Here is a 25928-nt window from a genome sequence, read left to right on the forward strand (position 1 = left end):
CTGCAACTATTCGAAGCAGTAAGGATTTTGAGGACTGTTTTTTTTTTCTTTCTTTCCTGATGGAATTTATTTCATCGGAAAGACTTTTTCCCCTGTCACGTGAAGGTGTAAGGCTATACCAAGCTTGCAAACACGACATTGACCAGCATGATCTGAATGTGACAATATTTCCTGATGTGGCCTGTCCTCCTCAAGAGTTTTTACTGAGCTATATCTTTATGAAACCTCCTCTGTGTTTTGCTTATTAAAGAGTATTCCTTTCAAAATGATGATGGTGTCGGTCACAAAGATTCCAAGTAAGAAATGTAACACTGTTTACCGTCTTTCAAGTAATGTATCACGACCTGAGATGTAATTTGATGTGATTTATGGTAGATGTTACACTGATGACAGGTATTTCCTGTTTATGCTGTTGATGAGACCCACCTATGAGAGAAGATTGCATGGATTTAATAGTTCTCCTTTGGGAAATTCAGAGGCAGTGTTATCCTAGATGTGTTTGGATGCTGTGAGATGTATGAGGATGAAATTTCACTAGGAACCTAAAGTGTCATCCGCTCTACAGCTGTGGTTGTGAGATTTGCATATTGCACTTTCAACTGTAGGCCTACCTGGTATATTGCAGCGTGCTTTCTTTTGTAAATAATGGTAAATGATGCATATACATGTATGGTCAATGATTGCATTTGTCATGCATCTGTGTTCCCATCAACATCATGCCCCATACTGTATGTGCACTGCTTGATTTGCTATGTTGCATATTGTGCTACTAACAGCACAGTGATGATATGTTGAGGTCTGGGTTGGTATCCCAGCCAGTAAGTGCAGCTTTAAACACCAGTGCTGATCAACAACGCTTTGACTCTTGATTTGTGTCGAATGCTGAGAAACCTTTTAACAGTTCGTCAATCAGGAATGGTGTATAATATGCAATTGGACATCACTTCTGCACGTTTGAGCAGGAAAGGAGGAAAAGAGTATATTCAAGGGTGCAAACATACACTGTAATCACTGAAACTTTGGAAATCCTTGCATGCTGGGCCAACTTCAGTAAGTTACGCTTGTTCATGATTTTGTGGATGAGAGTATTTGTTTTCGTATTCCCGTTTCTCCCCTGAGAATTAGTGCATTCTCCTTTTTTTCTGGCACGAGTTCAAGAAAGTGCAGATAATTCATGAATATGTCCACACCACTACATATTCAATGTTCCAGCAACAGTAGGAAGAAAGTAACAAGCAGCAGATTCTATTCCAACAGATATATGTAATCACTTTCATGTCTGTTCTTGTCATGAATCTCGTGCAGGACATGCCAGGGTTCAAGCAGTTGCGGCACTCCAAGTTTCGGCACGTGTTCGGCAAGCCCTTCAGACGGGAGAAGTGTTACGATGGCATCAACATCAGCCGCAACGCACACGACAACAATTTCTGTGCTGTCAACCCCAAGTTTCTCGCCATCGTCACGGAGTCTGCTGGTGGCGGGTCCTTCATCGTCATTCCTCTTGAGCGTGTAAGTCTCCTTTTATTTTCCCATCATTTACACTTTGGCCAAAAAACAAAATGTATTTGACTGAAACCAAACTGCTTTATTCAAATCTCTAAACTGAGTGTGCCCAATCAATAACCAGGCGCCTTCACCTAGGGCTTAGTTCAGCGAGTTGGATCATGGTATTAGAATGTCAAAAATGTTTGTTTGCATGCTGTTCATGCACTCTGAGTCAAATCATTGCAAACTTTAAAAAAAAAAAAAAAATTAGTATGATCATAGTTTATTAGTTATTTGTGTGTGTGTGTGTATATGTGTCAATAACAAGAGCAAGTGTTTGCAATATATTTCAAAAATCAATATTTAAAATATGTTAGTTTTGATACTACATGTGAATGGGCCTCCTCATTCTGCAGGAGTTTCCATTAAAAGTTAAGTATCCCTTCATGTTCTGACAAAATTTAAAAACCTCCTTAATTTGGGAATCACATTAACCAATTGAGTTAACATACATCACTAGGTCATTCCATAAATTTTTCAAAGATATTGATGTCTTTACCTTGTAATCAGACAGAGAAATCAGCATATACAAAATAGACCAGTTTTACAAAATTCCATATTTTATGCATATACCTTCAATTTCTCAACAAAGGTGATTTGTGACAACCACTTTATTTAGAGGTTTGGTCCTAATGTAGCAACTACTTCAGTGAATACAAAGAGCCCCCCCCCCCCCATCAAAAAAAAAACAAACAAACATAACAACAACAACAAATAAACAAATGTGAAAATTAGATTCCAGGTCATTACTCGACAATGCAACAGATGAGTGATGCGTAATCAGGACCTACCCAGCGCCTTGATAAGTTAACCACACGTTCTGGGACGCCAGCTGTTCCCAGTTGGTCGGCCAGATGCGTAGCTATTAACTTGATTGAGCACATGTGCGCAAATGTTTTCTTTCTCCGTAGGCACTCGACAGAGCAACGGAGTAATGTGAAGGTTTGCTTTTTGTCAGACAGCCGATCAATTACACCGAGCACGCTGCTGTCCCCTTGTGCTACAATCGACCGTTGTCCAAAATTAGAAGTTTATTTACGGATGCCACACATTGTACACCCTGGGAAAACTTTTCGGTTGCATGATGAATGCATGCGCTCTCCTCGAGTAGTGTTGAAACACCACAGAAAAAGGGTGTTGACAAATTATGTCAGAACACTCCAAATTTTGTTTCTAATTACCTGTATCTTTGCGCTTTCTATGATCTTGTGCTTGGTTTCCATTTTTGAGAAGGGAATGTCATAAAGGGATGAGCAGTTCAACTTTCTTAAACATATTAGATTTTTTTTCTCTCGGTGTTCAGAAGAGAGGAAAAATTGTGCAGTTTGGAAAAGAACAATATCAAAATCATAGTGAGGTACAAGATTAGGCACAGCTAAGTTTTAGGTAGTTACAATATAATATTTGCTGAGAAGAATCACATCAAATTCAGAGTTTCACAGTTTCTGAAACAGTTTGAGATATGATAACGTTTTCATAACAAAATTTGTGATGTAAGGCAATTACCAACCAATAATGTGCCATTTTCCTTGGAATTATTGCAGAGTTAGATTACTACACATAATTTGATTTTTCTTTTTTTGGTCATAATTATGATGTGTGTTTTCCATAGTACAGGAGGTTGAATGAATAAAAGATAAACAGATGAAAGCAAAAGTACATCATATACAATACTTCCCTGCAGACTTCAGTTGTTTGATTTTTTTTTTTTGTTTGACAATCCTTGATGTGGTTCGACACCAGATAAGATGAATGTAATAGCAAAGAACACAGCTGTAAATGACAATTCTACATTCAGACTAGTTTGACTTTTGACAATCCAGGTGTGTCAGTGAAAAAAAACTAATTTGTTTCGTTAAAAAATCAAAGACAGATATGACTTGTGAATGCCAACTTGACAAATTCACCAGGAAATACAACTATGGGAGCTTTATGGACAGGTTGCTGCTGCTATTGCCCCTGTGAGATTCCAGATTTAACCCATCCAGTCCCGAAACACCTTTTCTGTGGTTTAGTGCCATGTCTTGTCATTAGAAGTTTTACCAATCATTGTCAGTTTTTCATAAGGTAGTGTAGAGTGAAAAATTCTCTTCCATTGGAGCTCTGTATTATTTGTTGATATTAATTGTTTGTTTCAGTAACATAATTTTCATAAGCCTCTAAACTGCTATCTATATATATTCATAACTGATCCTTATACATTGACAGTACATTTTAAAGGAAGAAGATTTCTTTCTTCTTCTTTTTTTTCAAATTGAAAGTTTCATTACCTCTTTACTGGTTTTGTTTAGAGTTAATGAATTTAACCACTTCCACAATTTTTTTTTTGTGAGAGAAAAGAGCAAAAATCAGAGTTGCAAATTGAGGAGGATGAGACAATAATTTCTACAGCAAAATACCCCATGGACTTTGCAGTTTAATGGGGAATTCCAGACCATTTGAAAATTCGTCAGAAAAGAAAGAGAAACTTTTTTTATAGACAACAATAAAAATTTCATCAAGGTCGGATGAAAGTTAAGGAAGATGTGAAATTGAGAAGTTTCGATAATTTTCATGAAACAGTTCTGGAACAGTCAAATGTTGAATTGATGATGTCATCTCGTCACAAATTGCCATACAGTTTGTACATAGAATTTAGAAATTTCCACTTTTTCGTTCAAACACAATTATGCCCCATTCTCATATCATATATTTGTCTGATCATGATTTGGAAGATATTCAACAAGGAATGACATTACACTTTTTTAGCAGAAGAGTTGAATTTTCATCATTTTTTTTTTTTACATAATCTATAGATAATTGTGAGGTGATGACATCATCAGCTCACTCATTTACATACTGGTATCATCTATTCAAGAACTGTTTTGCCAAAATTATTGAATCTTCAAAATTTTGTAACTTCCTTATGTTCGATCTGATTTTGACCAAATTTTTGCTCCTGTGCTTGTCATATTTTAATCTTTCTTTTCAGACTACCTTTTAACTAGTCTGAAATTCTCCCCTTAAGACTGTCTGTGTAAAACATCATCTGAAAATAGAAGAATGCTATACAGTGGATATACACTTTCGTGTACTGATAATTCATAGGGTTTTGCCAGTAAGGACATAAGTTTTTAATCATTATTTGTATGCAGTCGTCTGACTCATTTTGGCTGTAGATCGTACCCTCCCACTTGTCATGTTGCTTCTCTCTCTCTCCGTTTCGCTGGCAGGTTGGTCGCGTTGGGCTTAACTTCAACAAGGTGTGCGGTCACACGGGCGCCGTGATGGATATCAAGTGGGATCCCTTCGACGACCACATCATCGCCTCGGCTGCGGAAGATGGCAAGGCAAGTGGGATGAGTCGCATGGCTTCTTGTAGCCTGTGTAAATCACACTTTCCCCTCGGAGAAATATCGGCCCGTTGTCATCTAGACGCAGCTCTCATGACACACTCCTGTGGCATGGATATCATATGGCACAATGGAAAATAAATTCTGAATACATGGATACTTCGTAATCAAATATTTCCCCCCCCCCCCCCAAAAAAAAAAAAAAAAAAAAAAAAAAGTTGTTTGTTGTTTTTTTTTAGAGCTTTCCATACACTTGTAAACCCGTGCATGGTAGAATACCAGATCCTGCAAGAGCGATGAACATTCAACATAAGTTAAAACTGCCTTGGCATGTTCCTGACCAGTAAAAATCACTGTCGGACCAGTAACTTTTTCAGGAATGGACCAGTAAAAAATAGAAAATCTGGGTACCTACTTGTTCTGACAGACAGGTCAGACTAGTAGAAAAAATGGGTTAGTGTGCAGCCCTGCCATATCAATGCAATATATTAAGACAGTGAAAATTGCCTTGTGTGAAATCATTCCCTATCAGCAGACATTATCGCTGCCACACTTGACACAAATGGGCATAGCATGGTATGTTTCTGTGCTATTCTGCAAAGTGGTATACTGTTGAATAAATGCAATTCACTCAGGATCATTGTGATAACATAATTCACCTTCTTTTTATCTTCCTGTCATATGATGTTGTTATGGCATGTTATAAAAAAAAACAAAAAAAACCTGATACTGTATATGCCATATATTTAGCGAGTCTAAATTTTTGCGAATCGGGACTTCCTGATGATTTTGCAAGTGATTAAATTCTCGATTGTGGAATACTGTACTGAACAGACAAATTTGTATATGTGTGTGTTACATTCATATCGGGATCAGAGTCATTATTTCCACATGTCTTAAATTTTGCAAATAGCACCTGACTCGTGAAATTCGCAAAAATAATAACCCTGCGAAATATTCGGCGTATACAGTAATGTATTCCTTGGATGTGGTGTGTTGATGGGAAAAATATCTGTCAATAACTGTAAAAAAATACATATCCTACTGTACTATAGTAAGCAAATAATCAACGTTGGTGAAGGTGATGGAACAAACTATCACTTCTGAGGTGATCTGGATGTAGCTATCTTTCCGAAGCGCAGCTGAGGAAAGATAGCGTACACACTCAGATCGCCGAGGAAGTGATAGTTTGTCTCATTGCCTGAAACTAAAAGTTGATTATTTGCTTTATATTCCACATCTAGGGTCCTAGAAATTCCCATTTTATTCCACATCTGAAACCGTTTTAGCTGTCTTTAGGTATCATTAAGGCTTAGACTACATGTGCGCGTAGATGACAAAACAATGAATTTGCTGCGCGCACTGCATGGCACCGAAGTGAAAGTGCGTTGCACTGTGTACTATCAAGTGACCTAGGTGCAACGCACTTTCATTTCGCGCATACTCATCTTGCGTCAGGACTGTGTGGAGATCAGCGAAACAAAAGGGACTATCCACATAGAGTGTAACGAACTTTTCTTCTCAGGTGATGTGATGGGTAAAACTACGCTTCATCACGTGATCAGCTCTGGACCAATCCTTCTGCAACATTCTTAGTATGTGGAATATAATAAACATTTAACTTGTTGGTTGAGAGTTTTCCATTTCCACCACTTGGAGTTCCATATGATGTGAAAGAGGAAACTCTCTACCCACCAAGCACTCACCATGGAAAGTTTAATTACTGTTATCAAAAGCTTAATATAAAACTGTAGAGCAGATCCTTATGAAATGATTGGTTGAGAGCATTCACTTGACCAGGCAATTATTTTGCCAAACACATAGTTTTGCTTATGACCGGTCACCATTAAAGTGTAATGACTGCTCATTCGCTAGCTTGTCATGTCGCAATGGTGACCAGGCGAGATGTCATTGTTTTAAGTTAGATGTAGATTTAGTAACATATGGACTTTAAGATGAGGGTCATTTATCAAACTACAAGGATCTGCTGTATTATTTTATAAAACAAGTAATGCACATTATCTTTGTCTGGGCATGAGTATCATTGCCCACACACGGTACCTTTATAAGAGTCCAAACACCTTCCGCTATTGCCTGAGGCATATATGTTAGACTGTTCCAACAGTACCTTGTGTGGGTATTTCTTACAAACGGCCTCGTGGATGTGTGTTATTTGTATACTTATGACTCGCGTTGCAGTGTATATCATTGGTAGCATTCTCCTTCTTTGTTGACATATTGTATACGCCAAATATTTCGCGAGGTTTTTATTTTCGCGAATTTCACGAGTCGGGTGCTAGTCACGAAATTAAAGACACATAAAAATGATGACTCTGATCCCCATTATGAATGTGACGCACACCTATACATTTTTCTGTTCAGTACAGTTCTCCACGATCGTGAAGTTAACTACTCGCAGAATCGTCAGGAAATCCCTATTCATGAAAATTTATAGACTTGCTAAATATATAGTATATACAGTACAGTACAGAGACCAAATTGCACCTCATGTCGTATAGGATGACTCACAAGTTTCTTTCCTTTCGTTCATATCTCAGGTGCGAATATGGAATATTCCAGAGGGGGGTTTACAGGAGAACATGGAGACCCCCAAACACGTCCTCAACAGCCACACCCGCAGGTGCAACTGCATCGAGTGGCACCCTACAGCCAAGAACATCCTTGCCAGCACTGGCTACGATCGGCAGGTAGGGACGGCGATTTGAAACTCGGGTGCAATGTAACGAGAGCGGACTTTAATACTCATGCAACACAGTTGCAGCAGCCGTATTACTATTAACCATACCTGTGTATTAACCACACCCCTTGGGTATATATGCCATTTTAGTGAAAGAACAAATATGTATGAATACATACATTGTACACTCTTTTTCATTTCATTAAAAGTTGGTTTGGTGTTGGAATAGTTGAGTGTCAGTTAGTTATGGCTGTGAGCGAGTGCACCACACAATGCCCACGATGTTAGGAACAAGTAGCTTATGCTAAAGATCTAGGATCAAGTTCAGAATCTTTCAGTTTTTCATATTAAAACTGACAAGATGTATGTGACATTGTTTCAAAAGACATTGTAGACCAGCTTTAGTGATAAAAGTTGATAACTTAACAGTGTTTGGAGAAATAGAGGGAAAGTCATATCTCAAGAGTCCCTGGCTGTGCTGTGGCTACAAAGATCTACAACTTGCTGTTAAGTTCGGAGCCCCAGCTTTCTGTCTCTAGTGTGACCAGCACAGAGGCATCAGTTCTCATGATCTGCCCAAATGTCAGACATGACAAACAATTTCATGCATCCTCGCAATTTGAGGAGTATATTGACTCTTTCTGGTTACGTATCTGGGACGTTGTGATGGTGAGATAAAATTGTCACAAGTCCTTAGGATCATCTCGTCATGGCAAACTTCCGTCGCCATTGTGTGCTGAATCACACACCACTCTCCCACAGGAATACATGTTTTTCGTGATATTTTGGCACCAAGAAATCTCCATGGCAACCCCAGCACATAAATAGAGGCTGCCCCTGTTTTGATGGTACCCCTTGAGATGCTGAAATGGCCCACAGCCACCTTTCTGGATTGGTATGTGTGTACTGTAAAAGTGGATATTTTCGCGCGACTGATTTTTCGCGCTTTGCCGGGTGAGAAGAGTTTCGCGTGTTTTTAATTCCGCGGAATCAAGACACCAAGTACACGAACATGTGGCAAGCAAAAATATTCACGTGCTTTTATTTTCGCGCTGGCTTCTGGTTGCGCGAAATGCGCGAAAATTTTGACACCGCAAAAATTTCCACTTTTACAGTATATGTGTATGCGCAACGTGATGTGTTAAACACGTGTTTGTTTTCTTGGTTCATATTGTGCGTGTGTCACTGTTCTGTCAGTTAACTCTCCATGAATTCTCACCAGCAGCATTCACACATGTGAGAGTTATTGGATGTGGCATCGCGGTGCGAAAATCGATTTTATTTGCTACGTTCACACACAGCAAAAGAAATTCACTTGACTGCAAAATAATGTGGTTTAAATGTTTGGACTGTGCATGCTGAAACATTGCCTGGAGTATGACAGGGGATACCTGATTGTGTGACAGTCCTAATTGTGGAGAGTTGCATTATGGGATTAAAGGAATTTATTTTTGTGTCATGGATTCTCACACACTGCATTGGGCAAATTATTGCAAGAGTTGTTTGTTTTTTTTAAAACTGGGTTGATTTTTCACATCGCAATGATTATTGCGAGAGTTTAAATTTTTTATGTGTATCCACGTACAAGATTGAACTGTTTTGAAATGCTTCGCAGTTACCAATATTCAAAGTCTGTGGATTTAGGGTGTGTATGAAAGGGGGTAGTCTGTTTTTCTCAGCAAGTTGTGCAAAATTTTTTGAAATTTACCACTTCCTGCAGAGAGCACAGTTTGACATAGCCACAAATTTCTAGGTACTGGAGGGTCTAGTCCTATAACAAAATGTATGACCTGATTTCCTAGATGTGTTTAGTTTGGCATACTATGACATGAATTGTGTAAACTCTGTATGAACTCTCATGATGCACATTCAGAGGAATCCATTGGGTGGCTGTAAGGTTTGATAAATAATTAACTGGAAAGCTGCCAAAGATTCATGACAGGATGCTCCAGGATTTCTTTGTGCCTGGATGTATAGGGAAGAGAAGAAGGGAAAGAAAGGGAAAAAAGAGAGGGGGAGAAGATTAAGAAGGAGAAGGAAAAGAAGGAAACATAATAAGTGATAAGGGAAAATAGAGATAAATAGAAGGAGAAAAAGGAGGAGATGAAGAGATGGAAGGAAAATGGAAAAGAGAAGGGGAAGGGGAAGAAAAGACAAATAGAAGTAGAACGAGAGGAAATCGAACATAATAGACATAAGAGAAGAAATAGAAGAGATAGAAGAGGAGAAAGATGAACAGGAAATTACATTAATGATTATTTCAGGGTAGATGTTTTCTGTTTTGCTTGCCTCGTTAACTCAGGAATTTCAAACCAAAAACCCATCCTCTAAAATGTCTTGTTAGAGGAAGCTTTAAAGGGAATCAATCGGTAGATGATATGGTTCTGTGATTGAATCAATCTGGATTTGCTGCAATCTTTAGTACATACAATTGTATGAAAATCACGACTAGTGCAAGCCTGCTAGAATGGAATTGCCCATCAGCAAGGCAAATATGTGCACCGAAGTGCATTACGGTACAAATCCAGCATGAAGACGGGGAAGTTGGTCAAAGGACGTCCGTAACTGCTCGAAAGTTTTCTCAGCTTGAATGAGAGCCTGTTGTGCGAGCGTTTTCCGAAGTGCTATGGAGATTCCCCGCAGAGATTTCATTTGCCAACCTTTGCAATACATGGTCTGTGTACAATACATTCCCTTTAATATGAGTCACCCTTAGCACCAAATGGCATTGTCACTGACCAAACACAGCAGTAGACTTGTCCAAAATCGGCATTGCCAATTTTGATATGGAGGGGATCCTCACCCACCTCCACTCAAAAGCTGAGTTTGCTGGCCATCGTCAGTTGGGGGCGAGGGAGGGGAGGGATTGGGCTACTAGAAAAGAACCATCTGTAGATTCTGAGATCTTTGGGGGCGGGGCAGGGGGGTGGGGTAGAGAGAGAAAAAAAATTAGACAGGAAAGACTTGAAATAGAGAGGGAGACAGGATGTGAAAGAGACAGTATAGAGAGAGAGGGAGAGGGGAGAGGGGAGATTGGAGAGGGGGAGAGAGAGAGAAAAAAAAGACGTATGTTTCAAGAAGTATTAAAATCATTAAAGAAAAAAAAGACTCAGGGTGATATAAATTTCATGCCCCAGACCGATAAATTGACTGGCATTTGCAATTTGCTTGAAAAGGAAATATCTTCCTTCCCCCATTCTTGTTTGTTTGTTTGTGTGTGAGTATGTGTGTGTGTGTGTGTGTGTGTGTGTGTGTGTGTGTGTGAGTGCTTGTGTTCCAATCTTGATCCTTGCCATCTTCTTCCATTTCTCTCTCCTATCCTTTTCTATAGCACTAATGCCCTCTCTCTCTTCCCCTGTCCAGCCCCTCACATGTTCTTGCCTCATCAAACTGTAATTACCTTTGGATGGACTACATACAAACATCTTTAATTACAGACATTTAGATTTCCTTTTGCTCTCTCTTGTTACCCCATAGACTGCCTTTCTCATTCTCTCTCTCTGCCCCTGTTCCAGTCAGATATATTTTGCTGCATTTATCTTGTGCTTGATTTACTCCTTAAAATTCCCCATCCAGTTATCAAATCTCCATCATTTTCCTGGAAAGCACATCATCTATTTCCTTTCACATAACCTGTAACTCCTGTACATATCACACAATCTTTAATATTTGACACATTTCTTGTTGTCTTCCCTCCTTCCCTCCTTCCGTTCTGTCCCTCTCTCCCTGCTTCAACCCCCCCCCCCCCCCCCCCCCCCCCCCCCGTCTTTTTAATTCGTCACCTGCAAAACAGATGTCTGGTAAAATCAGAGTGGTTTCTGACTTTGATATTGAGCAACACATTGCAAGAATTATTTCACTTTTCCGTTGCCGAGAAATACGATGCAAATGATGAATATCGATAGATTCTTTGGTTGTGAAGATACTGGAATTGATGGAAGCTTTCAAATAGAATATCCAGATTAATGTATAACCAAAAACATTCGCGGCATGAAACTTTTGTAAATTGGAGCCGACAGCCTTTTTTTCACAGTAGGAACCTTTTGCAAATTGTCACTGGCATTCAATGCATAGTGTAGACAAACCCTTCGCATGCATTTTACTTTTTTCAAATTTTGGCTACTCGTGAAATTCATGGAAGTTTCATGCTGGTGAAAATTCATGGTTTTACAGTATTCTAATGAAAACATTATTTGTTGATCCCAAGCTTGAAAGAGATGCCATATGGGACTCCCCTGTGAAAACTGGATCTGTCACTTCATGGGGGTCACTGGTTTCCTGATTTCCTGAGGTTTGTAACCCTGCCAGTGTGGTCGGAAGGAGAACCGAGTAGAATCTTGATGAATATTATTGAGAGCTATCGGTTAAGTGTTCCCACTTGTGTTGTAGATGAAGGGTGTGTAGCATGCCAACTGTGAACTCCCATTTTGGACTGAGTCATACATTTGACATCAAGCTTTTCTCACTTTTTTTTTTTCTACTCACTATGAGTAAACCCCTGCATGGATTTTGTAAGGAGACACATTTCTACTTGGCGTATACATATATATATATATATATATATATATATATATATATATATATATATATATCAGGGCTCCACACTAACTTTTATTTTTGGTGGCCCAAAGGCAAACATCTGACCTCTTTTGATGGCCCAATCAGGCTAACGAATTCTTCATTTCTGAAATTTTGGTGGCCCGACGTGCGGTTTTGGTGGTCGGGCCACTGGGCCACCGGGCCACCGGGCCACCCTTAGTGTCGAGCCCTGTATATATATACTGTATATTCCACCCAGCTCAAATCATAGAAGGGTTAGGGTCTGGGCAATTGGAATTAACAACAGTGACAACCCGTTGGTCTGATGTTCTGTTTGTTATGGTATGAATCCTTAGCAGAGATGAAGGCAGTATCAGCACATAAGAAGTGTTCGTGTGTGGGATGCCGTTTTGGGGTATCGGGGAGTAGGCCTATCAACAGCTTTTGCAGCCACTGACTGGTAGGATGGATAGGACTTTAGCGTGAGAGACTGGAGGTTTGAGTGAGAAGTGTATTGTAATTTGCATATGGCCACAGCTGAATGGAAACTGGATCATCCAAAAAGCACATCAGTCATGGAAGCTCATCAATCTGTGAGAATTAAAGAAAAAAGGAATAAAAAATGCCTTTTCTTACCATCCCCCTCCCTCCCCCCCCCCCCCCTCTTTTTTAGCCTCCACCACCATTTGTCATGAAACACAATCCACTCGCATCCCACAACTGACATTGATGAATTATTAGTTTTTTACCGAGATATGAAAAGGAGACGTGACTTGAAACATTTTCGTGATAATCTCAAATTCGGTCTGTGGACTCACAGACACTAGTAACCTTTTTGTCTCCCCCTTAGTTAAAAAGCAAAAACAAAAAGACAACATTAGAAATAACCCCAAGAGGGTATTTTTATGTATGCCATTCACACTGGCAGAAAAACCTGCGAAAAAAGAAGATGAAATCCTCAGGATAGGCTTGCCATTGTAAATTTCAGGTTTTATTGTTTAGCTTGTGCGACCTGTTGCTGCTCCTTGGTAGGTTGCTGAACCTCCTAGTAACAGGTGCAGGACATGAATGAAAGTGATCGTTCCCTCTTGCTTGTGTGTGTCAAAATGGGAAGGGTCATGCAACCAACAACAAAAAAGTTTCATTGGCAAATGATTGAACGAATGAATGAATGAATGAATAACAAGCAAAACAGGTTTTTGGTTTTTTTTTATATTAAAAATGCACTTTGGATTTGGCTTTTCATTTTTTTTTTGAAGATATACAGTTTATGCAAAGCAACTTCTGTCAAAGAACCAGTGGTATTTCTGAAATACAAAAACAAAACAAAACCACATTTTTTATATGGGTGTTCTTTTTGGTGGTTTGTGGAATGCAAGGGTGGTTGCCTAGCACCCTTTTAATGAGTGTCCAGCATGTGAGAAAAATACAATATTTTGTGTTTTCTTTTGTGCTGCTGTTATGGTGTGGTTCCCTACTGTCACAGTCAATCATATTCAGAAATGAAGCTCTACTGCTGAGCAATTTCATTTCTGGGAAGTTGGATGATGTTTTCTTTAAAAAGTAAAATAAGTTGAAAGAAGACTTTGGACCTCTTGGAGAGAGTTCCCAGGCCTCTACCTTTCGGTATTCACACAGACCTAGTTCCAAGATTTTTCCCGGGGGAGAGACCCGTATGCCTGCTCAGAAAAGGGGCATGTTTATTCACCCTGTCCACCTGAGATCACCTTCTGACTCTACAAACTACCAAAGTTTCGGTCATCAGTGAGTCGGTCCTTCCAGGGGTGGTGGCCAGTTCTTGGCCCTTTCTACCAAAAGATGGTCGATCTTCTCACTTGATCGCTTCCCCTCATTCTTGAGATTTTCTGCCAGATGCAAACAACCCATACAGGGTGAAGTCAAATTCAAATCTCTGATAAAGATGCAAAATGATATTTATCTGTTTAAAATTTCATATTGTGTAGAGACAAAGAAAACAGGTTCAGATCTATTTACTGTAAATACTCAATGCACAATTTATGATATCATCAGCAGTTATAAAAAACAAAAAGTTAATTGATATTTTTCATATACAAATAGATACATGTAGATAGATAGTTATAGATAGATAGATAGATAGATACATGTAGATAGATAGATATAGATAGATAGATAAATAAATATATAGATAGATATATAGATAGATATATGATATACATATAGATACCATATCATATGAATAAGAATGAAGAAGGGTTACTTTGTTAGATGTAATGCTAGGACTCTGAGGAGACTGCAAGAGATCGTAGATGGCTTTCCATGGTCCATTGAGCATCATACTCATCTCAGGGGTGTCACTGATGACAAAATCAAACCATTGCTTATTGAGATCCAGGTTAAACTGTGGGGTCTGTAAAAAGTCTATAGAGCCATTCACACTTATAGGGAAACACTGCAGTATTACCCCAGCGGTATTTCATAATGTGAACAGAAATACCTCGTGAAATACCATGGTATGTAGGGTGGCAATTCAAACACATGTAACTTTGAGTTTGAATAGTGTCGCGAAATACCACCCACTACACTGCTGTTTATTTCTCATGCAACCTGACATTATTCCTGTCTTTTCCCCTTAACCTGTTGAGGACGGACTGATTTTGCTACAACACGCATTTCCCAGAGACACCTGCCTGAGTATACTCGGGACTCGTCCTCAATGGGTTCAATGAGATATGTGTATGCACAGTGCTTACCTCAGAGAGGTATACTTTTGGGCAAGAAATATACCATGGTATTTTGTGAATGAGAATAGTACCATCTGAAATACAAGAGTATCCATTACCATGGTATTTTGCCAATGAGAATGGTGACAACAAATTACTATGGTATGTAATACCACAATATTTTTAGGGTGGATGCACTTTGCAAATTTCAGAATGTCATAGACAGGAGGGGTTAAGGGAATTTAGAGGGGATGAGGCCCATCCCAGGAACAAAATTAATCACCAGCGTTAGCTTATATTATAATCCAAGATTCATAATGCCATGTGATTAGGAGACATATCTCATCATACTGGGTAATTTCTGTGTGAGAATTGTTTTAATGTTGTTATTGTGATGGTGGTAGCACAACTTGAATGTGAGCATTGATGCATGAGTATTGGCATGCCGCAAACATTGCATTTATGCACTGTCTTCGTCACGCGACAGACAAACTCATTTGTTCCAGACGATTGGTTCGTGGCAAGACTGAGAAATTGATAGAGAATCCTGTTTGATTCGCATAATTTCAATTGTACTAGTATCTGGAGCATGTCCTATGCATATTGGACAGAATTAGTGGGGGAGCAACTGAAGAATTAATACATATGATTATCACCAGCAAACAAAATATCGTCCAGTTGTTAGATTATTGACATTCATGGTTTCATAACGTCTGACGTGCAAGCTATGGATGTTATTTTACAAGACAAGGGGGGTGCTTCATAAAGCTGTTCTTAAAGTTACGAATGACTTAACGACTGGTGATCCGTTCTTGTGCTGAATTATTGAAATTCTGAGTATAGCACATCAGAACTGATCACCAGTCATTCTTAAGTCATTCGTAACTTTAAGAACAGCTTTATGAAACACCCCAAGGATGTCTTTGAATTCTGAATACTGCTGCCTGAAGGAGAATACAAATTTCACCATTCTCTGTACCTCTTACTCAATGAATAAGCAAAGCCTCTTATTAGCTCCCACGATATTGCAGTGGGTCTTTTATGCAGCTTTATTATGCCTAGTGTGTTTCTCGTTACCGTCATTATGGTCTTGCTATGTGTAAGTGATAGAATTTGTGTACATCATAAACCTTTCGATATGGTCTTTTTATGCAGGGTACATCTTTACATTGTTCTTTCAGTACACAAACACAGTAGATAAGCACACACTTTTAATTGCAGTAGAGTAAAGAAATAAATAGATAAAAAAAATAATTGAAAATGCAACAGAAGTGACCTCCAAATTCAAGCACTGAATGCTATTTGTCTTTATCTTCACCTGGTTCTTCCAGCTCTTAATATGGAATGTGCGCACAGAAGAGATTGTGTTCAAGATTGACTGCCACCCAGACATCATCTTCTGCCTCTCCTTCAACTGGGACGGCAGCCGCATTGCCACCACCTGCAAGGACAAGATCATCAGGATCATTGACCCCAGGTCAGGGGTCGTGACACAGGTGGGTGGATCGGGAACATTCAGCATCAAAGGTTTTAAATCACCTTCATATACATAAGGATTGAGTAGTGCAGCAATATTAGTAGAACATGTCAGTGAAAGATTGAGAAAAATTGGACAATCCATTCAAAATGAATTCATGAATTTTTGAAGTTTCTGCACAGTCACTGCTGGATGAGAAGACTACTACAGCTTGTGATGTCACATGCACAGAACGATGTAAAGAAAATACAAAGAAATTTCCACACATTTTCACTTCCCTCGCATTGTAACAGAGCACTGGCTTGCCTCTTTCAGAAGGCAGGGGGACTAATATTACCCTTAAAATACATCATTAGCGAGTTGAGGGAATGTGTACTTTTTTCAAAAAATGAAATTTTGTGAAATTTTCCTGGTATTGTTTTATGCATGTGACATCATACCAATGGCGGCACTGAAACTTCAAAACTTAATAATTTTTGAACAGATTGCTGCATTCACTTAATCCACATGCATATGAAGGTGGATTTGTCCTTTAAGCTCAAGATGTGGTCTTGTACACTTAACCTATGGAAGACTAGTCCTGAGTATATTTGGGCAGGTGTCTAGGGAAAATGTGTGTTATAGCTAAATTAGTCCGTTCATCAATGCCACTGTGTTCTAGCTGACTGTGACAAATAGAATAAAATAAATCAAAGAGAATGGTAGCAGTTTCTGTGGAATGCCACACATCTTGGGCAAACTGGTGGTTATGGTTTCAATCAACCACATCTATGCTAATTAGATGATGATACGGCGAGTCAGATTTGTGTGGCAGTAATGTGCTTCTTGTCTGATGTCTTAATTGTATCAAGAATGTCTTAATTGTATCAAGAATTTGGTTGTTGTTGTTGTTGTGAATGCAGGAAGGAAAAGGTCACCAAGGAAGTAAAAGTGCAAAGTGTGTCTACGCCGGCGACACCGGACGCCTCATCTCAGTGGGTTCCACTCGCTCCTCAGAACGTCAAGTCTTCCTCTGGGATCAGGTGAGAAATCCTCAGGATTTATGAATTTGTTCATGGATTTTTTTTTTTAAAAGTTTATAGCTAATTAAGATCATTGTGGTTTCTTTGAGGTTCAGTTAGTGCTTTTCATTCATTTCTTTGTCTTAATTGTCATTTTTCTTGGGGGGGGGGTGGGGAGTGTAGGGGGAATGTAGCTTGTCTTCATATGTTGTCAAAGCCTATGTATGTGATTTACAAAGGTTCTAACTATTGTGATCACAACCCAAGGGCAGTGATAACACAGGAGACATCCTTACATTTTACAAGGTTAACTGTGGTTTATGTTAACACCATGTGTGGTATGCCCTGTGTGGTACACCGTGTGCGATACACCATGTGTGATACACCTTGTGTGATATACCATGTGTGATACACCATGTGTGATACACCATGTGTGGTACACCATGTGTGATACACCATGTGTGATGTACACCATATGCGATACACCATATGTGATACACCATGTGTGTACGTGGTACATCATGTGTGGTGCACCATGTATGTAGCAGTGTACTGTGTACCACCAACCAGTTAAAGAGCTGTTTTTTGCCTGTTCATCACTTCCTCACATGTAGGACGATCTGAGTGCTCCTATTGCGAATATACCCCTCAGTGCAGGAACTGGCATTCTCTTCCCCTACTACGACCCTGACTGCAACGTCCTGTACATCGGGGGCAAGGTAAGATAAAGAGTGTTATTGATGAAGGGGGGGGGGAGGAAATTATAGCAAAGAAATACTTGAAAACAGAATGCGCAGTTTCTCTTTGGTGTTACAAACGTGTTTGTTGTAGCTGCTATTTGAGCATATTCTAGAGACAAGATTTTACCCAAGTACAAGAGGTCAAGAATGTAAAAATTCCAGTGTGAGGGTTTGTTTGTTTGTTTGTTTGTTTGTTTGTTTGTAAACAGTCAAAACAAAACAAAATATAATCCAACCCAATCCATAAAAACAAAACACACTCGCACACATACACCTTGAAAGGTATTTTTTAAACTGAATTATGAGTTACTTTTTTTTTATAGTGTGGGTATGGAGGCAGATCTCCCAACCATTCTAAATTTGGAGGAAAAATTCTGAATTTTGACCTTCCTCAGTTCTTGTTTCTGTAGGAGTTTCCTATTTTTCTTGATAATTTTAATACACACTCCTAGAGAAAATGCTTTTCTTTACTACTTTGGAGCCAAATCATCCCTATATTTCAGTCAGAATGGTTGGGAGGTCTGGTTGAGAGATGGAGGACGTAACTTCACCTACAATCAGGATGAATGCAAAGATTTAAATGAAACATACTAGATTTCGTGACTATCATTTTACCATGAAGATGATAGGTGAGGATAATCTGAAGCTGTTCCAGTGTGAATCCAATTTATGTCAAACTCTAATGACACCATCACTCCAAAGAGACTGCTCTTCTTTCAGTTGATGTATTGTTGTTCAGATGTGGACATAAATACAGATTCAAATCAAACTTTGAGAGTTGTGATACCTAGTTTGGTTTGCACACTCCTACAGTATTATTCACATGGATATCTTGATGTTGTATTTGGTCCTTGTGCAAGATTGAAGAATCATTCCAGTTTAGTACTTAATGACTTCTAGCTGCGACAGTACTGAATCTGTTACATGGACATGTGTGTTTTGAGTATATCAATCTTGGATTTCTCAGCAATGTGGAAAGATTATTACAATGTATGTGATTGTTCACTAATTATTTTTGTTCCGCAGGGCGACTCAAGTCTGCTATACTATGAGATCCTGCCTGAGCCGCCACACTTTTTCTACCTGAACCAGTTTCAGACGTCCGGTCCCCAGCGCGGGCTGGGCTACATGCCCAAGCGTGGCGTGGACACCAAGATCAACGAGGTGGTGCGATTCTACAAGCTCCACGCCAGCAAGAACCTCTGCGAACCCATCTCCATGATTGTACCCAGGAAGGTCAGTCAGTTTGTTTGTTTGTTTGTTTGTTTGTTTCATTTCCATCTGGGAAGATCGCTGGATAGCCCGTATGCAGCTACACTAGCTGGTCTTCCATGGGGTCCAGTTGGATATGAGACAGACCACTGCAACCTGCTCTCGGCGATGAACGAATGAAGCGGGATCTATTCCGTGCATGAGTTGTGACTCTCTCACATATTGGACATCCATTTTCTGTCCTGTCTGAGGGGCAGAGTGTTTTGCCTCGTACCAGAGGGGATTGTATGATTACACAGAATTAGACTTGGGAATCGAATCCGGATCTTGTGGATTAGGGGGCAAATTCACTACTGACTGAGCCAAATCACGGCCTTAGTTAGGGAATTTTCCCCTTCCAAAGTGCAGAGCCACGTCGGCCACGCCCACTCATCCCCTCTTCCCCCTGACAAGTGTATGTACAAACTGAGGCCAGCAATACTGAAAGCCAGAATGTTAATATAAGTTGCCTTAGTTTCAATATGTCTACCAAGTCAAGAGGATGCCCAGAAAAGCAGGAAACTGGAGCGAAAGTATTGTCTGACTTCTGATGTTGTTAATATCATGGCTGTTGTGCTCCACCTGTGATTTTATTTTATCAGCTTCTATGTAATTAGAAATCATACTTCACGTTCCAATTTTAGCAAATTCTTAATAAAAATTATGAAGTTGGTATGTCATAAGCAATGCAAGAAGTGGTGGGTGAATGCCATGGAAAGCCATATTTAGAAAGACTACATCTCCATAGAGATAAGCGATGAACGAAAGTTGAGATTGGGGAGTCTGACTTGAATACACAAAGGCAAACTGTCTCAAGTGTCCATATTTCATATTCCTTATGTTTTTTTTTTTTTTGCTTTTTATATATTCACCTTTGTCCAGGGAGAAGCATTTCAGGCTGACCTCTACCCAGACACAGCAAGTGACCAGCCTGCCCTCACAGCTGAGGAGTGGGTCTCTGGAATCGACGCTCCGCCCCACCTTCTCTCCCTGGGTGGAGTGGCAAGGCCCATCAGCTCCTTCCCGCCAGCTCCGACTCCAGCCAAAGTTCCCCTCCGGGAGTCCTCCGTCAAGAGCAGTGACAACATTCCAAAACCTGCCTCATCGTCGACCTCATCATCCTTCACATCGTCATCATTATCCTCCTCGTCATCCGCATCGCAATCATCTTCGCAACCTCTGTCATTGTCGTCGTCAACGTTACCAACTGCATCCTCGACCATGATTGGCAACAAGCCCACTGCGATTGTGACAGGCATCAACAAGTCGGAGCCTGAGATTCAGCCCGTCAGTGGGCCTGTGACGGAGACGATGCTCTTGCTTGAGAAGGAGAACATCAACATCAAGAGAGAGGACTCTGAGACAAACTCTATCAAGGAGAAGTCTGAACGTGAGCTCCTGGAAAAGGATACCAATGCCAGGAGGTCGTCGGTCGATCAGCAGAAGCAGGATCAGGAAAATGAACTGTCGACATCCTCGTCAACAGCATCGACAACGTCTTCGAGGTCATCAATCTTCGCCCACTGGAAGAATCGGGAAGCGGAGAGCCGCAACAGCAGTCCATCCCAGGTGGGCAGCTTCTCGAGGGGGGACAGCCGCAAACTGCGCGACCATCCTTTCCGGCAGCTGGATACGAGCAGCCGGTCGTCCAGCGGTGAGATCGAGGTGCACCCAGAGCAGCGGCAGGACGACGCAAGATCTTCCCCCAGCTTCCGGTCGCCACTGTCATCGACCTCGGACGACTTTGAGGTGGAGCGCTCGCTGACCCACGAGGGCAGGGAGGTCTTCCGCATCAACATGAGCCCCACCCGGCAACCATCCATCGGTAGCGGAAGCCCATCCAGGCGTGCTCCGAATGTCTCAGACAGCACCACTCGGCGTCAGATGAGCATGTCCTCGGCTGAGCCAATGAGGGCACCAAGCCTCACAGATACCAACCGACGCAGTGCCAGTGTATCTGACGAGAGGGGCTACTCATCTATGGCCAGCAGCATTGCAACCAGGTTCACCCTCAGCAGCAATGGAGACAGGAGAAACTTGGATGATGAACCTTTGCTGACATCCAAAGACATGGGCATGGACCAGGTTAGTAACCCTTTCTAGGCACTTTGGGCAAAGCTTGCCAGGCATCCTCATTAGCATTCACTTAATCTCTGTAAATTTGAAGTTATTGCAGGTATGACAGTCCACTCAGGCCGAACAATGGCTCAGGTCAACAGGAGACCATGGTTTGAGTGTAGGAATTAGAGAGATTAAGAAATCTCTGCTCATTGATGACATCTCGACATCTTTGCCCATAGGCAAAGAAAGCACCCGAGCTGATTTGCCAATCATTGCATAAAGCACTGCAAGGGTTAAAAGTGGATTGTCCTCGCTTGTTTGCTCAGTTTGTTAGATGAAGACCCCTGTATTTCGTAGCCTTACTGGAATGGCTTCTACAGCTGTCTCAATCCAAATGCTTCCAATCTGTCATGATAGGAATAAGTTTGAGCTATTTCTCAGGTAGTGTATATCTGCATTTACAATTGTTCAAGATCTCTCTGTGTATATATCTGTGAGTTCCATGATTATAACATTTGCGATATAAATATCGCTGTGTGACTCTGAAGACTTTTCAACTGATATGTAATGACAGTAGATGGTATGTTTGTGTTGTTGTTTTTTCTCCATTAAAAGAAACAAAATTTGTTTTTGAAGTGAATTTTTTTTTCTTATTAAGTTTGACAGAACATGCCAAGTATACACTCCTTTCCTATGTTAAAAGCAAAATTTCATTTGGACTACAAAAGATAGATAAAGAAATAATTTCTTCTTTTTTTCCTTTTTACTGGACATCAGTTTTTGATTTGCCATGCAGAGGTTGGCAGCCCCATGTACTATATTTGTTACATATTTCACAGGTTTTATTTTTGCAAATTTCACAAGTCTGGTGCTATTCGTGAATTTTACAACATGCGAAAGTAATAACTTTGATCCCAACATGAATGTGATGTGCACGCTTATTTCTTAAAGGGATCGTATAGTTTTGGTTGAGAACTAATTTCAGGTTTCTAACATTTTTTGGTGAGATAATCAGAAACCTTTTATGAAATATGAAAGAGCATGTAATTCTATGAGGAATTCAACGTTTATTTGATGAAAATTGGTTTTGAAATGTCTGAGATATCAAAAAAGAGCGATTCTACTAAAGTGTGGGACCCACACTTTATCACGATCGCTTTGTTTTACTTTGTTTTTGGATGTTTCAGTCATTCCAAACCCGATTTTCATTGAATAAACTTTGAATTCCTCTTAAAATGGTATGCTCTGTACTATATAATAAGTGTTTTCTTGGTATCTCGCAAAAATTTAAAAGCCCAATTCTCATCTCCACCAATACTGTACTATCCCTTTAATCTATTAACTGTACTCCATGAGTGTGAGTTCAACCACTCACGAAATTGTCGGGAAGTCCAGACTGGTGAAAAATTAAACTCACTAGATACACGTATATAGCTTATACAGTACAGTCAACCTTACTTAAGTCGACCTCGCATAAGTCAAATAATTGCCTACATTGTAAGTTGAAGGTCTTTTCAAGTCCTCTTCTCTTTGTATTCCTTTGATTTTAATCCCTTATAAGTTGAATTTTCTTCTAAGTCGAAGCTATTTCTTGTATGTTAAAATCATTATTTACCATTTGCAGATGAAACAAAAACCCAGCTTTATAGTTCTAAAATGTGAGTTAGGGATAGAAACAGCCAATGTAAAAATGTTAATCAGTATAATTAATGTTAAGTATTGTTAAATATACAAATTGTGAACGATAGTTATAATAGAATTGTTTCTGGAGTAAACCGTCTACAGTTATGGTTTATTGAGAAAAATAGTGATATCTCCTTAAAGGGACTGCACAGTACTGGTTGAGGTGGGGATTCATGTTTTGAACATTCCTAAGTGAGATAATGAGAAACCTCTTTAGAAATATGAAAGAGCATGTAATTTTAAGAAGGATTCAACGTTTATTTGATGAAAATTTGTTTTCAAATGGCTGAGTTACCAAAAAAAGTGATAATAATAAAAGGCGACAGGCCATGCCTTTTATTAGGATCTCTTTGTTTCACCTTGTTTTTTGATATCTCAGCCATTTCAAAACTGATTTTCATCAAATAAACTTTTGATACCCCTTAGGAGTGGTTTCTGAATATCTCGCAAAATGTTAACCCATTGAGGACGAGTCCCGAGTATACTCGGGCAAGCATCTATGGGAAATTCGTGTTGTAGCAAAATCAAACCGTCCTCAACGGGTTAAAAGCTAAATCCTCACCTCAACCAGAACTGTACACACCCTTTAATTTTAAGGCTTTATTGCAAAATTTTTGTGTGGTAGGATGTTTTGTGATATAACTGACCTACTGATATGCATCAGATGTGATAACTCGGAACATTTTTAGATCACTACTCCCACTGGTAAACAGGACCTTTAAACGTGTTCTCATATATTCCTCCTCACCATCATCTTTTTGCCCCTCTTTCCAATCTGGCTGCAGCTGCGCAAGGCCTACCTCAGGCAGCAGGAGGACATCAAGCAGCTCAAGTCCAAACTCCTCCTCAAGGACCAGAGGATACGGCAGCTGGAGAGGGAGATAGAGTCACTGACCAACGAGTCCAACGCGTGATGAAGGAGGAGGAGGGACTGATGCGTTGGCTAGGTAGGAGAGGGCATCGCGAGAGTGGGTCGGAGGACACTCGTGCACGGGAGCAGTGGAAGGCGGCGACAAAGATGTACTCCGAGCTTCTTCGCGGGCTATGGGAGGCGTTGCAGTGGACGCTTTCTTTGTGGGTGTTAGCTGCATCGTCGTGTAGAATACGTTGCTCGGAAGACGGAAAAAGACGTTTGTTTGAGTGTTCTGATGTTTTTATGTCCAGAGTGATTGCTGATCCGTTAGTAGTGCTCAAATCTCCAACGGTATGAAGCAGGTGAAAGTTAAAAAATGGTTTGATATAGAGTTGCTGCTGTTTGAAGGATATGAATTGATGCAGGGTAGTGCCATCACACCCTATATCATTGTGATGTTCATGGTGTTGCTGTTTTGTATTTTACAAGTTCACACTATTTACAGTGCCATGCAAACTCTTTTGTGGAATATAAAGGGACCATGCCATATTGTTGTTTTCTCTTTTGTCAGTGATCATTGTAGCTGTGTTTGGTTTTTTGTGGGTGGGTGGTTGATGCGAGCAAGGAAAATAGGATAAGATATTCTTTTCATTTTAGCAGTCGAGGAAAATTCCTCTTCCTCTTTCTGCGTGTCTTTCACTTTTATTTGATGCAAAGATGCGACAGGATTTTATGATTTCATTATGAAACCGAGTTAGTACAACGGGTAGCTTTTACTGCTGTAACATCTCACTCAATGCCATTGCCAAAAAGAAAACGAACAACCAAAAACTCATAAACACTCCATTGCCAATATACCAAGGAGTGTGTCAAAGAATGCATCAATGGAGTGATTCTTGTGATACTCATGATTGCATCCCTACGTGTGTACATCTGCTTTCATGATTTGCTCTGCATCCATTAGATTTGCTTTAATACCAGTATGTTAATTGGTTTGATCATGTAAGGATACAGCTTTAGTCTAAAGTGGAAGAGACTATTTAAAAATTTCATCCCTCGAAAAAGAAGTGTGCGTACAGTGAGCCATATGGATGGAAATGAATTGTTTTGTTTTGTATCATTCTGTTGTGTTATGGTTTTCTTTTTTGTTTCTGCATTTCTAGATCTTTTTATGTTTGTTTTGTGTTTCTTTGTTTGTGTGTTTTTAATCTATAAAGTCTTTCTGCATATACCTCACTGAAATGTATGTATCCGCAAGTGTCCTCGCTGGTTGCTGGGAATGTTTCAGTTTGGATTCTTCTGAAATATCTGTGAAGAAGGCATTGCAATCAAGGGTTATTTTGTCTTGGGGGGAAGAAAAAATTACCAAACTTACAACTGTTAGTCAATGATGATGATTTTGTTTCAAGTCACAACTGCAATTGACAATCATGTTAACATTTCTTATTTTAGTTTTATCACCAAGCATTTGCTTCATGCATCTAACAATGCTTCAATGCAGAAGACAGAGCTAGACAGTAAGTCTGCGATGAAGCTTTGTGAATATTGATATGCTTGGGGCTAGTTTTGACTTCATGCTGATATTTTGTCATTTTAAAAGATCATAGGAGTCTCATTGGTTTTTGAGACAGATACATGTACCTATTATGCATAGACCTACAACTTGAGGTAGTAATAAGCAGCAAATCGCAAAGGGCTGTTTTAGTCACTCTATGCATTGGGAGCACAAAGTTGGTCATACCTCTCTGGATTTGGTTCTGAAGAATACATGCGAATCTTGAGATAAAGAGATATTTCAGGAAGTCTTGCCCAATCATGCGGTCACGTTGTCCGTAGTGGATATTTGTCGTGAGGTTCGTGACTGGATGACAGTGGCATGACAGAATTATGATCAGGTGGGACCACATGCACGGTGATTGCATGAGTCACAACATCGGTTCTTACTGTTCATCTCTTGCCATTACAGAGGCACAGCTCTTCCTTTTCTAGCTCTAACACTCTAGCTAAAACTGAAGTGCATGAAATAATGATGCTGAAAGAAAGCAA

At 39.9% G+C, this 25928-nt stretch overlaps 1 protein-coding gene across 1 annotated transcript in view; it reads left to right on the top strand.

The window, feature by feature from the left end:
- Positions 1-25386, top strand: part of LOC139730844 (coronin-2B-like) — a 104437-nt gene extending 79051 nt beyond the window's left edge. The window contains exons 3-11 of the mRNA XM_071641715.1: positions 1306-1509; positions 4758-4874; positions 7436-7585; positions 16148-16312; positions 17196-17315; positions 17909-18013; positions 19061-19270; positions 20168-21370; positions 23815-25386. Of these exons, the coding sequence (XP_071497816.1) occupies positions 1306-1509; positions 4758-4874; positions 7436-7585; positions 16148-16312; positions 17196-17315; positions 17909-18013; positions 19061-19270; positions 20168-21370; positions 23815-23943 (2403 nt within the window). The 3' untranslated portion in view covers positions 23944-25386. The remainder of the gene's footprint in view (positions 1-1305; positions 1510-4757; positions 4875-7435; positions 7586-16147; positions 16313-17195; positions 17316-17908; positions 18014-19060; positions 19271-20167; positions 21371-23814) is intronic.
- The last annotated feature ends 542 nt before the right edge of the window (positions 25387-25928 follow it).

The sequence above is a fragment of the Diadema antillarum genome, unplaced genomic scaffold (assembly GCF_040938485.1).
Source record: "Diadema antillarum isolate AM-2024a unplaced genomic scaffold, OU_Dant_1.0 seq00000338_RagTag, whole genome shotgun sequence".
In the NCBI taxonomy this organism is placed as follows: domain Eukaryota; kingdom Metazoa; phylum Echinodermata; class Echinoidea; order Diadematoida; family Diadematidae; genus Diadema; species Diadema antillarum.